The sequence below is a fragment of the Peromyscus eremicus genome, chromosome 8b, assembly GCF_949786415.1.
Source record: "Peromyscus eremicus chromosome 8b, PerEre_H2_v1, whole genome shotgun sequence".
Lineage (NCBI taxonomy): Eukaryota > Metazoa > Chordata > Mammalia > Rodentia > Cricetidae > Peromyscus > Peromyscus eremicus.
The window spans coordinates 2,467,137-2,483,508 of NC_081424.1; the positions used below are offsets into that span (position 1 = coordinate 2,467,137).

The 16,372-nt window shown below is 35.0% G+C and overlaps 1 protein-coding gene across 3 annotated transcripts in view; it reads left to right on the forward strand.

Moving 5' to 3' along the window:
• Window positions 1-16,372, forward strand: part of Grik2 (glutamate ionotropic receptor kainate type subunit 2) — a 631,292-nt gene that overhangs the window by 370,587 nt on the left and 244,333 nt on the right. For all 3 annotated transcript variants that reach the window (XM_059272429.1, XM_059272428.1, XM_059272430.1), the window contains exon 9: window positions 3,206-3,313. In XM_059272429.1, coding sequence (XP_059128412.1) covers window positions 3,206-3,313 — 108 coding nt within the window. The remainder of the gene's footprint in view (window positions 1-3,205; window positions 3,314-16,372) is intronic.

Below are 16,372 nucleotides of genomic sequence, written 5' to 3' on the forward strand. Positions count from 1 at the left end.
ACTGTTATTTTACAAATAAATCAATACAATATCTATCAGCATGCCTATGATGACCTAAACATATGAAACCTATGACCTATTGAAAACTTGGTTGATGATAACAGCCTTATTTTTGAAAATCTGTCTCTGCTTTTTATTTAGGTATAGATGCAAAAGTCTAAAGAATAGTATTTTAGGCAATAAAATATCAACTGTATTTTTATAATATTGTCATTTAGCGTGCATAAAAGTTAAAATAATACGTGAGGCATAACTATTTTCATCTATAGAACTTTCTGAAATAAAATGTAAAACTATTTTATTTGAATTAACTATTCATATTAAAAATAAATATATCAGGTCTTGGAATGTAGTTCAATGGTAAATTGCTTGCCTAGCATATATGAGGCCTAAATTCAGTCCCTATCACTTTGAAACACAAAAACAAAAATAATATATGGATTCACAAAGTGCAACATTTACTTCACACTGTGTAGTGGAGTCATGTTTGTGACCATGTATCGTTTCCCTTTGATTTTGACCAAGCCCGACGCAAGAAAAAACAGGTGGAAAATTTCTCATTTACACCTATGTGCACACCCACTTTTTTTTTTCTTTTCCATGTTTCTCTTCTTTCTATGAAGGGAAGTCCTTTGTTTGCTTAGCACACTTTTCTTTTTTTTTTTTTTTTTTTTTTTTTTTTTTGGTTTTTTTTCGAGACAGGGTTTCTCTGTGTAGCTTTGCGCCTTTCCTGGGACTCACTTGGTAGTCCAGGCTGGCCTCGAACTCACAGAGATCCACCTGGCTCTGCCTCCCGAGTGCTGGGATTAAAGGCGTGCGCCACCACCGCCCGGCCTAGCACACTTTTCTTGAATGAAAATTTAAATGGACATTTATCTTAGCTATGAAAACAATCACAGACATTGGTACACTTAAAATTTTTCATCATTGCCTTAAAATTAACAATCAATTCATTTTGTAATGAATTGTTCATCGTGGAACAAAAATACAAAGAAGATACTGAATAGGAACCTCACTATATTGGTAAACAATTTCCATGCATTTTCATGGTCCACTTTGCATTGAACTCAGCTAGGAGTCCTGATTTTCCCCTGAAGAACATGGTCTTTATTAGTAACTTCACACTCTACTCTACATTCACTTTTGGTTTAAAATACTCTGCATTCTCAGAGCTCTCTATTTGTAGATCACAGGTCTCAGTGGTTAAAGAATTGATTTTTCTGAACTCAGCATTTGAGCATTGTGACTGTGATAGGTGTCTGCTGGCCCTGAAAAAAAAAAAAAAAAAAAAAAAACAGCTATATGACATCCCCCACTGTATTTATTGTAGGGTGTAATTGAGAGCCTTGTCCACTAAATCACAGTATTCCCTGTAAGAGGACCAACAGGAAAAATTTCTTTCGGGTCTCAGTACCAGGAAAGCTATTTATTCCAAGTAGCTGGAATGCCTCCAAATATGAAGAGTGCATATTACAATTTCATCATCTTTTCTTTTCTGCTTTGGTTGCTAGGAAGTTGAAAATTGAGTATGTTAGAGAATTTTTATTACTTGCCTAGTTTTGCCTGTTATATTTTTACTGTTCTCTACCTAGTTCCATTTTGCTCTTTTCTACATATGTTCTGGCACTTTCTGATCCTTTTGTCTGTTGTTACATTATTAGAATTTTTTATCATCTGAATATTTTTTCTTTTTAAGACATTGGGTAAATAATTTTTTTCTACTGGAGACATATTGTAATATGAAACAGGTAATTACCACATTTTCTGTTTCATTTATAATTTATTAGCTGAAAATCATTTTGAAATATGTGTATACTAGCACTAGTATCTGAGAAACAAGTATGGTGTCTAAGAAATGATGTAGAGATGATATTCATTTACATTCACTACTAAAATATTAAACATAGTATTTTAAGCACCATGTCTTTGGGCTCATAGTGTACGTTTTTTCAAACTATATAATTGTATACTTACACTGCATCATTCAAAATTTTCAGGTAATTACTTTTCCAAGCTATTTCTAGATGTCATATAATGGAAAACATATAATTTTGGTTAAATAACAGTTGAAATAGGAAAAAATGTATTTAAAATACAATCCATCCATATGGTGATATATTGTGTCCCCCAATATATTGTGCATCCTAATAAACTTATTTGGGGTCAGAGGACAGAACAGCCACTAGATAGACATAGAGGCCAGAAAATGGTGGCACACACACCTTTAATCCCAGCATTCCGGAGGCAGTTATCCATCTGAATCTCTGTGAGTTCAAAGCCACACTGGGAACAGCCAGACATGGTGACACATGCCTTTAATCCCAGGGAGTGATGGCAGGAAGCAGAAAGGTATATAAGGCATGAGAAGCAGGAACTAGAGCCTGGTTAAGCTTTTAGGCTTTTGAGCAGCAGTTCAGCTGAGATCCATTTGGATGAGGACTGAGAGGCTTCCAGTTTGAGGAACAGGATCAGTTGAGGAATTGGCAAGGTGAGAGGGCTATGGCTTGTTCTGCTTCTCTGATCTTCCAGCTTTAACCCCAATACCTGGCCCCGGGTTTGATTTTATTAATAAGACCTTTTAAGATTTGTGCTACACATCCATTTACTCACCTTGGAGTGATTATATTCCTACCTCATTTTTCACTGGAAACATCTTTTATAGGAATTATAATCTGATATAAAATAATTACAATATATTTTCCCCTGTCTTCTTCAGGGAAATGTGACATTGATTATTATAAAGGAAACATGTTAACTGAATTAGTACAACAGACTTTTCTGTACTCAATTTTTTTCAAAGTAATATATTTCTTGCTGTTATGAATTTAGGGAGTTAGTCCTTCATATTTTTTTAGTTATACCAAGTGATATATTCAATATCTTATCTCATATAATGTACTTTGCTAATTTTTCTAAGGAAAAAAGCTTATACCTATAAACATTGATAATATAAGCTGAACATTTATATATCCTACAGAACTTAGGAAGTTATTGAGGCAAAAGCTCTTTCATTTCCTGAGAAGTAAAGTAGCTTGTAAACACAGAATGCCATCATACGGGAGCTCGGATTACCTGTGATCACAGGACACCATCTTGTCTCCTGTCTCTTGCCTATTAATGTAAAGCAGCTCAGGTTACCAGTGACCACAGGATTCCATTTTACCTCCTGTCTCTTGCCTGTTAATTGTGGGCGTTTGTTTTTCAGGCTCACTGGGAAGGCCTCACAGGCAGAATAACTTTCAACAAAACCAATGGCTTAAGGACAGATTTTGATTTGGATGTGATCAGTCTCAAGGAGGAAGGATTGGAGAAGGTACGTAAGTCCTTAGTTTTGAATATTTAATCATCAAATGAAACATGATAATGAAAAAAGAAACACAGCTTTGTTAAAGTCACAATTCATGTTTCTTTAGCTTTATTAAACAATTTCCGTATAATTCTCCAATATGTTATATTAAGTGCAATAATTGACAACAAAAATTTAAGACTAAAGGATTTTTATAATTTAAAAAACATTATTTATTTTATTTTTATGTGTATGAGTATTTTTCCTTGCATTGTTATTTGTGTATCACTATCAAGCTTGGTGCCTATGAGAGTCAGGAGCTGGAGTTACAGATGACTGTGGCTGCCATTTTGCTCGTAGGAATCACTTCTAATTGTTTCCTACTTGTAAAATGGCCTTAAATGATTTTTTTTAAGGAAAAAAAAACATTTTCATGCTGTGTCATTTTAAAGTAAAGCATCTAAATTAATATACAAAAAGTAAATTATGTGGGTACATGAGTGGAAAGGATAACACTGCCTCAGATTACATGATTCTGCATCTAGGGTTCAGAGGCTTACTCTAAATATAATGTAGAATACTGTAGTATGTTAGTATTTCTAATGTATCAATTTAGAATTTTCTTATAGTTCATTGAAGACCTGAGATGATCAGATATTTTGATACTGAAATAATTTTGCCTTAAAGACAGTAAAGCAGATTTCATCCAGCAATTGCATATGGAGTTGAGTTGGGATAGCGGTTTCCCCAGGCTGACATATACCAACATATTTGAAAGCTAGCTCAAGCTACCCAAGAGAGAAGAAAAGTACATATTTCTTTTATAATGTCATGAAACAAACGTGCATACATAATGACCATTTGATGACCTGGGTGATAGAACAATTACTTTTGCCCACTGAGATTTTCAGATTGTACCACTTGTTGAAACAATGTAAAGTGAAGAATGCAGTATAAGAAACTGGAATACAGCCGGGTGGTGATGGCACACGCCTTTTATCCCAGCACTTGGAAGGCAGAGCCTGGCAGATCTCTGTGAGTTCGAGGCCAGCCTGGTCTACAGAGCAAGATCCAGGACAGGCACCAAAACTACACAAAGAAACCCTACCTCAAAACAAACAAACAAACAAAAGAAAGAAAAGAAAAAGAAAGAAAAGAAAAAGAAACTGGAATACAAATCATGACACAGTGACTTCCGAACTATCTTGCTTTTAGAATGTAAACATTTCTTGGATCTAAGTCTGGATTTGATAATAGACTTTTATCTAGCAGCCTTCTGGGATGTGATTACATTACATTTTGGAAATATCTAAGTCACTAGTATGATTTCTGATAATAATGATGCTCTTAATATTGACAATGATCCAGTTTTCTTTGACTCAAAAATTAAGACAAGTACAGAACATTCTCCTGGATTCCAATGGGCTCACAGAAAGACCTATATATAAAATGGTTTCCATGTATCTGGGATAATTCTCCAATGCAAGAAAACTGAAACAGTGTAACTTATAGATATTACATGACACCTCAAAGTGGCTTGTGTGCACTCCTGAAACATATTTGTTTTAAACATTGATATATATATATATATATATATATATATATATATATATATATATATATATATATATATATATATATATAAATTCTCCTCAATGTTATTTGGTTCAAAATCCTCAAAGAAAGCATACACACAATAGATGAATATTTCTGAAAAAACTGAAGAATAACAGTAGATGAAGTTCTTAGAATTAGCCTTTGAATAATGGGAAAATGTTGAGTCAAATTTTTTCTTATTATGTTTACTTTTATCTTTTTTGGAATGAAAAGTTTGTTTTGTGTGATTGTATAATTACAGCCATGCAGCTCATTTGTTATTTTATAGGGGCTCATAGTTAAAAGATTTCCTTGAGTTTCAGAAGAATCATAAGAAACTTGAACCATGTTGGAACTGTTTAATGTTATGGAGACTTTTAGAAATGAGCTGAATGAATTTTGTTTTCTTTTGAGACAGACGTCGTGTATGGTAGACTGGCCTCAATCCCCACTATGTACCAGAAAATTATGCTGAACTTCTGAGCTTCCTGCCTTTCTCTCCTGAGTGCTTAAAATCATGCATCATCATGCCATATATATGTTTTGGATCAAACTTAACACCTTATGCATGTTAGTCAAGCATCCTCCCAAATGAGTCATATCCCCAACCCAGAAAGCCTTTCATGTTATGAGATTCTCAGTGTAAACATTTGATGGTTAATTTGTCAGCTTGGCAGGGTCTAGAATCATCTTTGGAAAAACCATCTGATAATGCCTCTTAGGGCATTATCAAAACCCCAGGAGGGTTTTGATGAGGTAAGAAGACTCAACATAAAATTAGGCATCACTGTACCTTGGGCTAGAGTCCTAGCCTAAATAAAAGTATAAACAGACTGAAAATATAGCCACTCTGTTTGCTATGGATGCAGTGTGACCAGGTGTCTCATGCTCCTGTTGCCAAGAGCTCCCAACGTGATGGACTGAACCTCAAACTGTGAGCTACCATTAACCATTGATTCCGTAAGCTGCTTATTGTCTGTTATTGATAAAAGGATGAGCAAAGTAACTAAGACATTTTAATAACTACTGAAATATGAGCATAATTAGAATATTGATAGAAAAACACTCTCACACTTCTTATTATTACAACTATGTAGAAGAAAATCAAGAAATAACAAATAGGTTCCTATTATTGAGAGAGAGAGAGAGGAGTGTGATATCCTCAGGGCACTGAGCCTGGAATTGTGTTACAATTAACCTTTCTATTTCAGTAACAACTACAGATCAAAATACACTCTTCTCATTCATATTGGCAAGGGCTTTGACTCTCCAGTACACATCTCTTAAAACATCTTTAGATAGTGCCTTCTTTCAAGCAGAGCAGGGGTCATTGGGTACCATTCCAGACTTTATCTATGTTAGGCAATAAGACAGATGAATTTCTTGCTGAAGAGCCTTCTATTCAGTGCACAAGATTAAGAAAATGAAAAATAATACTTCTCAACACTTAAATAATTTTCATTGGAACAAAGTCATATTGTCTATTGTGCATTCAAAATGCACTTAAAGTATTGCCACATCCATTGCTGGAACAAACCAGGACATGTATTACCATATAGCTATGATGCCGTCCTCAGAATCATCTTAGTTCTATTATCCTTAGATTCCATTCATCAGACCATAACATCCAGACAGGTGTTCCCTAAAACAAGTTGGCTGTAGCTCTGTTTAGACCCTTCTGTGGCTTCCCACTTTGTTCTTCCCCAAAATCCAAATATGACCTGGAAAGCACTGCTCACCATCCTCTCAGTGCTGTTTATGATTTATCAATACACATCATGTTAGCTAGAAAAATACCTCATACTTTCAACTATTTAATGTAGCCATGCCTTGGAAAAGTATCTAGCACCAAGTACGTCTTCAGGAGATTTTTATCAGCCTTTGAAAGAATGAAGGGGCACTATGAAAATCCCAAGACATAATTCACACAGACTACTTACTCTAATATCTGAGGGAGAGTTATTTTTCACAACAGCATTGGGAACAGAGAATGGCAATAGCCATGTTCCAGATGCCCAATACTCTGTAGCATTTTCAAGGAATTGGAGGATTTTATAGTGCAGGTGAGATGACAGTAATGTTTATAGTGACAAGAGTGTGTATAACACAAGTATAAAATGTGACCCTCTAATGAAAAAGTTTCAAAACATTGAAGGTATAGAAATATCATTGTCTCATTTATAGATTTTTTCTTTGTGGAAATGAACAAAAGCCCCATAAACATAAGCTTGTTATTTGGAGCTACCTCTAGGGAAACACCAGCTTCTGTTCTTAAGCTGACACTCAGAGGAAGACGGGGGGTCGGAAGTTTCATATTGGGAGGGATGAATGTCTCAATCATGCCCTGACTGGAGATTGCTAACATGGAAACAAGAAGAGATATAACTAGGAATGAGCATCTTGAATGTTGTTTACAAGGTATATTAGACATTTCCTTGGTTCATTCAAAATTTGCAAGGCTGTCACCACATAAGAGTGCTGTCATTTGTGGAGTGGATACTGTCTATTCTCTGCAGACCATTGCAGATGTTATTTGGCTTCTATAGTTCTTGCCTCAGAGGTCCTGAGTCAAAGTATAATACACATTTTGGCATTATCTATTTGCATGTTCAGTGTGTAAATGGAATTCTTGAAGTCATTCAGAGGGAGGAAAAAATAGTACTAAGGGATCAAAAAGTTGATTAATGAAGAAATATCAAAATGTCTTAAAAATCAACAGTATAATGATGTCTATCATTGGTGAATATGCGTTCAAAATATGACATACAACTGGAAATAGTTTAGTGTCACTCCCTGAACTGTTGTTGTGAAATTGGGAAAGACCAGCTTCAGATGAGACAAGCACATGTTTATTGTGATAAGATATAAATTCATTTAAAATGAATTTAGAATATTATTTGAAAGGATTGCATTTATAGCAAAAAGAATTGGAAAGCTTTGCAAAAACAAATTTTGGCAGAGTTGATGATACCAAAGGCAAATGTCATTCCTTTGCAAACTGAACAAACTAGTTACACCTTTTAGGAAAATAATCATTTACACCTAAAACAAAATCTATTGTCAGAAACTATAATCAAATAATAATGTCAGTCCCACCATATGACTGTTTTTTTAATAGTATGTCATATCTTATATGATCACAACATCATGCATTTTCTAAAGGCAAAAAGTCAGTCATTTCTTATTATACATTATTTGCTGTTCAGAAAGATTATTATTGTACAGGAGATATTTGCCTTTAATTTGTGGTGCAAATTACATTTCAGCTCCATTCTTCCTAAAGTGTCAAATTTTGTATCTGGATACCCTCATGGTTTTGATATCTAAATTAAAATATATGACAAAATAAAAGACCTCCCTACCTCTCCAACTGAAATATATTTATTATTAAAATAGACTAGATCTTTTTAAATATATCTCTCTGAAATTAAATTTGTATACTAATACTATGCTGATTTTGAAAAGTAAAAGTTGCAAGCAAGACATTTATTTGGCCAGTTATAGTATGTCAGGGTGTGGAACTGTTAGGCAGTATGAAAAATTACAATGCTAATCATAGTTTCATAATAAAATCAATTTCTAACTTTCTTGTTCTGCAGGAAGGTCTTAAAAATGTGATAGATATAGAATAGAGGTTTTCCAAAGTTTATAAAAGTCAGAATTTATAAATTATTATTTATCATATAGACACACACTTTTAATAAATTTATAATAATATAAATATAGTAAAATATATAGATTAAATATTCATAAGTAAACCACTTTAAAATTTAAAATATTTGTAGGGAGTAAAAGAAAGGGGGAAATGATATAAGTATATTATAATCTAAAAAATAAGAGAAGTAATCAAAAATTAAGTTTGTCACATTAAACTTACAAGTAGTTTATTTTTATTTTTATTCATGTGTATGAATATGTCAGAAAGGCTTTCACATAGCTTTGAGCTATAGTTACAGGTGGTTGTAAGCTGTGTGTGCTGGTGCCAAGGTCCTCTGGAAGAACAGCAAGTGCTCTTAAGCATTGAATCATTTCTCCAGCCATCCTTGTGCTTGACATTGAATTGAAGCTTTATTTCAACATGAACGTTCTTTAGTTTCTCAGTAGCTACCATTTGTATCTGTACCCACAAGAACACATATACTTGTAATTCACGAACCTGTGATTGGAGCTCTGGGGTTCTGTAATACATAGACAAGATATCAGCAGCAGTGAAACGCTGCTTTCCTAAGTCTGCAGGTGTGTATGTTTGATGTTGTCTTAGTTTGTGTTTTCTATTGCTGTGAAAAGACAACATGACTACAGCAACTCTTATAAGGAAAATATTTAACTGAATTTGTGGCTTACAGTTTTGACATTCAGTCCATTATGATCATGGCAGGGAGCATTGTAGTGTGCATTCAGATGGGGTGTTGGAGCTGAGTCCTTACCACTTCATTGGCAGAAATCAGGAAGTCTAGTGACTGTTATACTAAGGGAAGCTTGAACAAAAGAGACTTCAAAGCCCGCCCTCACAGTAACACACTTCCTCCCACAAAGCCACACCTCCTAATAGTGCTAATGCTTTTGTGAACCATTTTCTTTCAAATCACTGCATTCCACTTCCAGGCCCCCAAAGGCTTATAGCCATATCATAATGCAAAAAAATGCATTCAATCCAACTTCAGAAGTTCCCATAGACTATGACAGTTTCAAATTCCAAAGTCTTCTGAGAAGAAAGGCAATTTCTTAACTGTAATCCCCTGTAAAAATCAAAATAAAAAAGCAAATCACATACTTCCAACATATAATGGCAAAAGATATAAATTACCATTCCATAATGCAGGCAAGGGAAAATAGCAAGGAAGTACTGGACAAATGCAAGACCAGAAACTGGCTGGGCACACTCCAATTTCTACATCTCTATGTCTGGTGTCAAAATGTTCTTCAGGTCTCCAATTCCATTCTGCTTTTTTTATGACTGAAACATACTTCTTTCTCTTGGGCTGGTTCCAATCCCTGTTAGTAGCTATCCTCAGCAGTTATCCCAGGACTCTGGCATTTCTAACATCTTGGGTTCTTCAAGATAATCCAGGCTTCAACTTCACAGCTTTACCCAATGGCCTCTCTGCTACGCTTCTATTCAGGGACATCCCTGGCACATGCTTGGCCTCAGCTGCTTTATTCCATAATACCTTTCTTCTATCCTTAACTCTAAAGTCAGAACCATGTGGCTGAAGATGCCCAATTCTGCTGCTTGCTGGAGCTGGAAGATGGCCCTCTTTTTCAATTACATCTTTGCCAGCTTTCTTTATTTCACAGCCTAAGCTTGGATGTCCCGAAACTTGCACTGTAGACCAGGCTGACCTCAGTCTCAGAGATCTGCCAGCCTCTGCCTTCCCAGTGCTGGCATTAAGGACATGCACTGCCTCACCCAGCTCTAAATTTTTCTTTAGTTACTTTATACAAATTGGAAATTTAGCTGGGTGGTATCTTGCCCTGAGGTCACCACTCCCTTTATTCTATTTCTTAATCTGTTTATTTTCTTGAACAAACAATTAAGCTCCATTCCTTTTTTTGGTGCTCTTATTCTCCTCAAATATTTTTCCTTCCTGAGCTTGCTCCTTTTCTTTATAAATCTTCATTATAATTAAAACTAATATCCACATGACAGAGTCTATACTAGGCTGTTTGGAGATTTCTTCTGCCAATGGAATTAATCTAAGACTCCTCACTTTAACCTCACGCAGACTCCTCAGACACGGGCAAAAGGCAGCTACTTGCTTCACCAAAACATCATAAGAGCAATTTCTAAGCAACATACTAAAATTCATCTCTGAAACCTTTTGAGCCAGCTTCTGGAATTTCAATTCATTACCAGCACCATTGTTGTCTATGCTCCTACTAATATGCCCCATTAAGCAGGGCTTAAAGCAACCTACTGCTTTTCTAACCCAATGTACCATGTCCATATTACTTCAAACAAAAGCATGGTCAGGCCAATCACAGCAAAACCCCAGTCCCTGGTACCAATTTCTGTCTTAATTTGGGTTTCCTATTGCTATACAAAGACATCGTGACCACAGCAACTCTTATAAGGAAAACATTTGAGTTTGTGGCTTACAGTTTCATAGATTCAGTCCATTATCCTCATGGTGGGGAGCATGGCAGAGTGCAGGCAGACATGGTGCTGGAGCTGAGAGTCCTTACATCTTCATTGGCAGGCCACAAGAAGTCTAGTTACTGTCACACTGAGGGAAGCTTAAGCAAAAGCTCGTCCCCACATGGCACACTTCCTCTAACAAGGCCACACCTCCTAATAGTGCCACTCCTTTTGAGGGCAATTTTTTTTTTCCAACTACCTCAGAAGTTCACTGTAATTTCCAACTGTTCGTGAAGAACTTTAATAGGCTTTACTTCTCTTATGAAAAGTGGTATTTTCTATAGGAATCTTCACTGTTGAACTTCTACTGGCCTGTAGAATCCTGATCCTATTAATGGCCTAAATAAAAGACATCTAAATACATTTACAGTTTTCAAAGTTTATCTACACTTGAGTCTCCATATCAGACAAATGAGAATTATTTCTTTAATAGAATTCTAGATATATGATGCACAGAAGTTATCTTTCATGCTTGATAGTATTTGGTACATACATCCTGGTCCCTATGGTAGCAATGAACTGAACTTTCTCAACAACTGATTTCTATTGCCTCCCAATAGGAAGCCATTGTCAATGACAACATTGTCCAGTGATCTTAAAGATACTCAGAACCGTGTTTGCCTTCTAGGCTACATTAAGATGAATGTATTTGTTTGCAAATGATTACCATTTAATTTGTCTCTTATTTAGAATTAATCATATTCCTTGACTCAGAACCATGTGGATATTTCCATGTTGCCTTATTTATAGTTGTTACTTTCTTTGACAATTTTTAATCTTCTGTTTGGTAGAGTATTTTTAAAAAACATTTTTGGATGATGTTTTTGCTTAAAAGTCAGTAAGATTTCTTCATTTCTGGGCAGACAATTTCTTGCTTCAACCCACAAATTTCTTATTTGTCCCATCAGGTAACAAATATAATTTGAAGTTTTCTTTCTTGATGAATTTTAACTAAATTCATTTTAAATTTTATCTAAATTTTAACTGAATTTTAAATACTAGGCAGGAGATTTCAAATCCAACCAAATCTGAAGTGCATATATCCTTGGAAAATGACATTGTTGAGAACACTTAATTCACCAATCCAAATTTCACTTAAAAAATGTAAACCCCCTTGGACGTGCGTCAACTGAATGTACCAGGCTCTGCTGACTCCCCATGAGGAGGCCTTACCTTTTCAGAGGAGTAAATGGGGGGGGGGTTGGGGGAGAGAGGCTGGGGGTAGGTGGGAGGAGGAAGGAAGAGAGGGGGATCTCTGGTTGCTATGTAAAATGAATAAAAACTCTCTTAATAAAAAAATGTAATCTCACCACCAAGCTCTTAAATTTGTAATTAAACAAAAGATTACATTTATCCTAGACAAAAATGAAAACCTAAATGTGAAAAATAAAAGTTCATAATACTAATCCTTTTTTTACAAGGAAATTTTACATTTAATGAGTTACTGTTCTCAACGTGCACTATAGTTCTCAAATGGTGAGTTAATAGGATTTTCTTTACACTGTGCTTACATGCAAATTAACATATATGAATGTAGCCTGTTCCCTTTCATGCTGAGTACTTGCTAGTAGACAGCACAGGCCTTATATAAAATGATTTCTGTCTGTCTTTGTGAAATCAGGTGCTAGATAGATATTATTTTTGTCTTAGTTCATACTCCAATGGAAACACACAACTACCAAATATTGACATCAATGATCATTGGAAAATTTTCAACTATATCATATTTTTTAATATTTAAGGATTGAGAGGGGTAACAATGTATAAATTCTTACCAACACTTAATAATACAACTCTTGTTTTGGAAAAAAATCCCCATATCCATTTTTATGTACCATATTGACTTGGGAAACCTTGCAAGTTTTTCAGAAAAATTTAATAGAGAAGTAGGCATTTCACCAATTTATATTCAAGCAAATTATAAGAATAGCCATCTTTTAACTGCATGTCAGTGCATTTTGTAAACTAATCCTTCAGCTTTTTACTTTTCAATTCTCTCAGAAGTACAATGAAAAATTCCCTTTCCTATGGATGAATAGTTATTATACACAAGACAAACTATTCTCCTGGATCATTGGGTTGGACATCGTTTATTACTATTGATAGCTGAGACTGAAACCGAACACCTGGGATGGTTTCTCATTACAAGGTCAGCCTTGGAGAACTATTGCCGTAATTTTGTTCAAGTCTGACACGTTTGTCTCATACTATGTAAAACTATGCATATAATAAAGATGATAGTTTTATTTGGATATGTATTTGTGTGTGTGCTCATGTGTGCATGTAAGTCCTGAGGTTTGAAATCAGGGCCAAGGACATACTGCAAGCTGGGCAAGGTACTATCATATCCTTACACTTCAACTCATTAGTTTCAGAATAAAAACAATGATGATATTTTAAAATTTGTAAATATCCAATTGGTTTTCTGCTAAAAGAGTTCAATATCATGATATAAAGAAAATTTTGATAGAATTCCACTGTGTCATTTAAGTGAGTAGTTTAATTGAAAATGTTTCTCATGTTTAAATAAGCTTTTACAACTAATATTTCCAGGCATAGCTGGGAAGAGTCATTTTATTCCTATTCAAGGATGTTGCTGGTATTCTTGCCAAGCATCTGATTACTAAAATTTCAGAGAGAAGAAAACACATGCCCAGTAATTCTGCTTAAAACAGAGCTGACATATACCTTTAAAAGAAATGATACACTCCTCTTGCTGATAAGAAGAACAATTATGCAGACTTTAAGAACTGGAAGTATTCTTTGGAAATAAAGCATTAATGTGAGTTACTAACCAAAGGGACATTATTCTAAGAAAGCTGTCAACACATAAAACTAAATAGTCTACTCATTGAAACAAAACACTTTAAAATAATTATGAACACCAATTTATGTACAAAGACAAACAAGACAGATACTAAAAACAATACAATTACTGAAAATTATATTAAGAATTTGAAGATTTCTGAGAATTTTAAATCAAACATAAAATATTTACCCAGAATACTTATACACTCTAAGATATCTATCAAATATAGCAGATTGAATCGGTGTGTGTGTGTGTGTGTGTGTGTGTGTGTGTGTGTGTGTGTGTGTGTCTGTGTGTGTGTGTGTGCATGCATGTAATAATAACAATTAAAAATAATAGAAGTCATTAATTTGAGAATTAAGTTGGGATGGAAGAAGTCAGGGGACAGTGGCAGGGATGGACATGATATTGAAATCATGTGTATACCTCACACATGTAGAAAATTCTTAAAAATATAAGTTAAAGAAATAAAACAGAAACCAAAGGTAGCTTAGGAGAATAGCAAGTATATGGTAAAGACAATAATCAGGTAAATATCTTGAACAAAATAATACATGGAGATAAAAGAACATAGGAAAACCTCTGTCCTCTGGACTTCCTTAGCCTCTGGGTAGCTGATATTACCAATCTCTATCACCAGGCTCAGTTATGAATATATTAGTGAAATACTAAATAGCCAAAATTTAAGCTTCTTCATGATGAATTTCTATCATTAATTCATTCACATACAAATTATTTAGCATGTATTATACATGCTTGAGACTATGTCTCTCTCATTATTTGGAGACATCCTTAGGATTGCCTTTATATACTTTAGGAAGATTTCACTGAATTTGTTTACCATACCACACCTCAAATGCTCCTCTGTTCTAGCTGTCTCTCCACTAAGTCCCTCCCTCAATCCCATCTTCATTCCCCCATTCCACCTAATTCTCCTGTTCCTGTCCCTGATCCTGTCTGCAGTTTACCAATAAAATCTGTAGTTGGTTGTTTTTATTCTTTGGTTCTTTGCTCTTTTGGGGCCCTCTACCCAGCTCCCAAATAAATATACAGAGGCTTATTCTTTCTTATGAATACCCAGCCTTAGCTTGGCTTGTTTCTCGCCAGCTTTTCTTAACTTAAATTATCCCCCTGGGCCTTTATCTTTCTCTCTTTCTGTATACCTTGCTTTATTTCTTACTTTGTGGCTTGCTGTGTAGCTGGGTGGCTGGTCCTTGGAGTCTTCCTCTCTTCTTTCTCTGGTTCCTTGATCCTCTCCTCCCAGATTTCTTCTCCTGTTTATTCTCTTCCTGCCTCTCCTCGCATCCTTTCTCCTGTCTTTCTATTGGCCATTTAGACCAATTGAAGACAGGCAAAGTAACACAGCTTGCCAGAGGTAAACAAATACAACATAAAAGAATGCAACACATCTTCACATCATTAAAAAAATATTCCACAGCATAAACGAATGCAACAAATTTTCAACTAATATTTTACAACAAAAACTACTCCATTTCATCACAGGGAGATCCATGAGTCCCTCCAGTGCCTTCCTATAATCCTAATCATATTGGGTCTATACATTGTAGCTTTGTTATAATTTATTTAATGGCTAATATCCACATATAAAGTAATAAGACAACATTTTTCTTTCTGGGTCTATGTTACCTCACTCAGGGTGAGTTTTTCTAATTCCATTTGGCTGCAGATTTCGTGATGTCATTTTTTGAAGTACTGAATAACACTTGATTTTGATAAATGTACCGCATTTTCTTTATCCATTCTTCTGTTGAAGGAAACCTAGTTTATTTCAAATTTCAGTCTAATATGAATAGAGCAACAATTAATATGGTTGTGCATGGTTGTGGTAGAGTGAAGTAATCTTTGGGTACGTGAGCAAGAGTTGCAATAGCTGGTCTTATGTAAGCTGATTCCTATCCTTCTGAGGAATTTCCATACTGATTTCTATAGAGTCTGTTCAAGTTTGTACTCCTTCTAGCAATGGATGAGTGCTTTCTTTGTTCCACATACTTGCCAGCATACACTGTCACTTGTGTTATGGATCTTATCCATTCTGACAGGTGTAAAATGAAATCTCGAAGTAATTTTTATTTGTATTTACCTAATGGCTAAGGCTGTTGAACATTTAAGTGTTTTTCAGCTATTTAGTTTCCTCTAGTTACCTATTTAGATCTGGACCCCATTTTTAATTGGATTATTTGCCATTTTGATATCTAGTTTCTTGAGTTCTTCGTATAGTTTAGCTATTACTTTTCTATGGGATGTGTAGTTGGTAAATATTATCTTACTCTGTAGGCTGCTGCTTTGTCCAAATGACAGTGTCATTTGCCTTTCAGAAGACCTTCAGTTTCATGAGGTCCCATTTCTTAATTGTTGATCTTAGTACCTGCGCTATTGGTGTTCTATTCAGAAAGTCTTCTCCTGTGCCAATGCATTTAAGGCAGTTCCTCACTTTACCTTCTACAGGTCCAGTGTATCTGGTTTTATGTTGAGGTTTTTGATCCATTTGGAGCTGAGTTTTTGTCAGTGTTGTAAGTGTAGA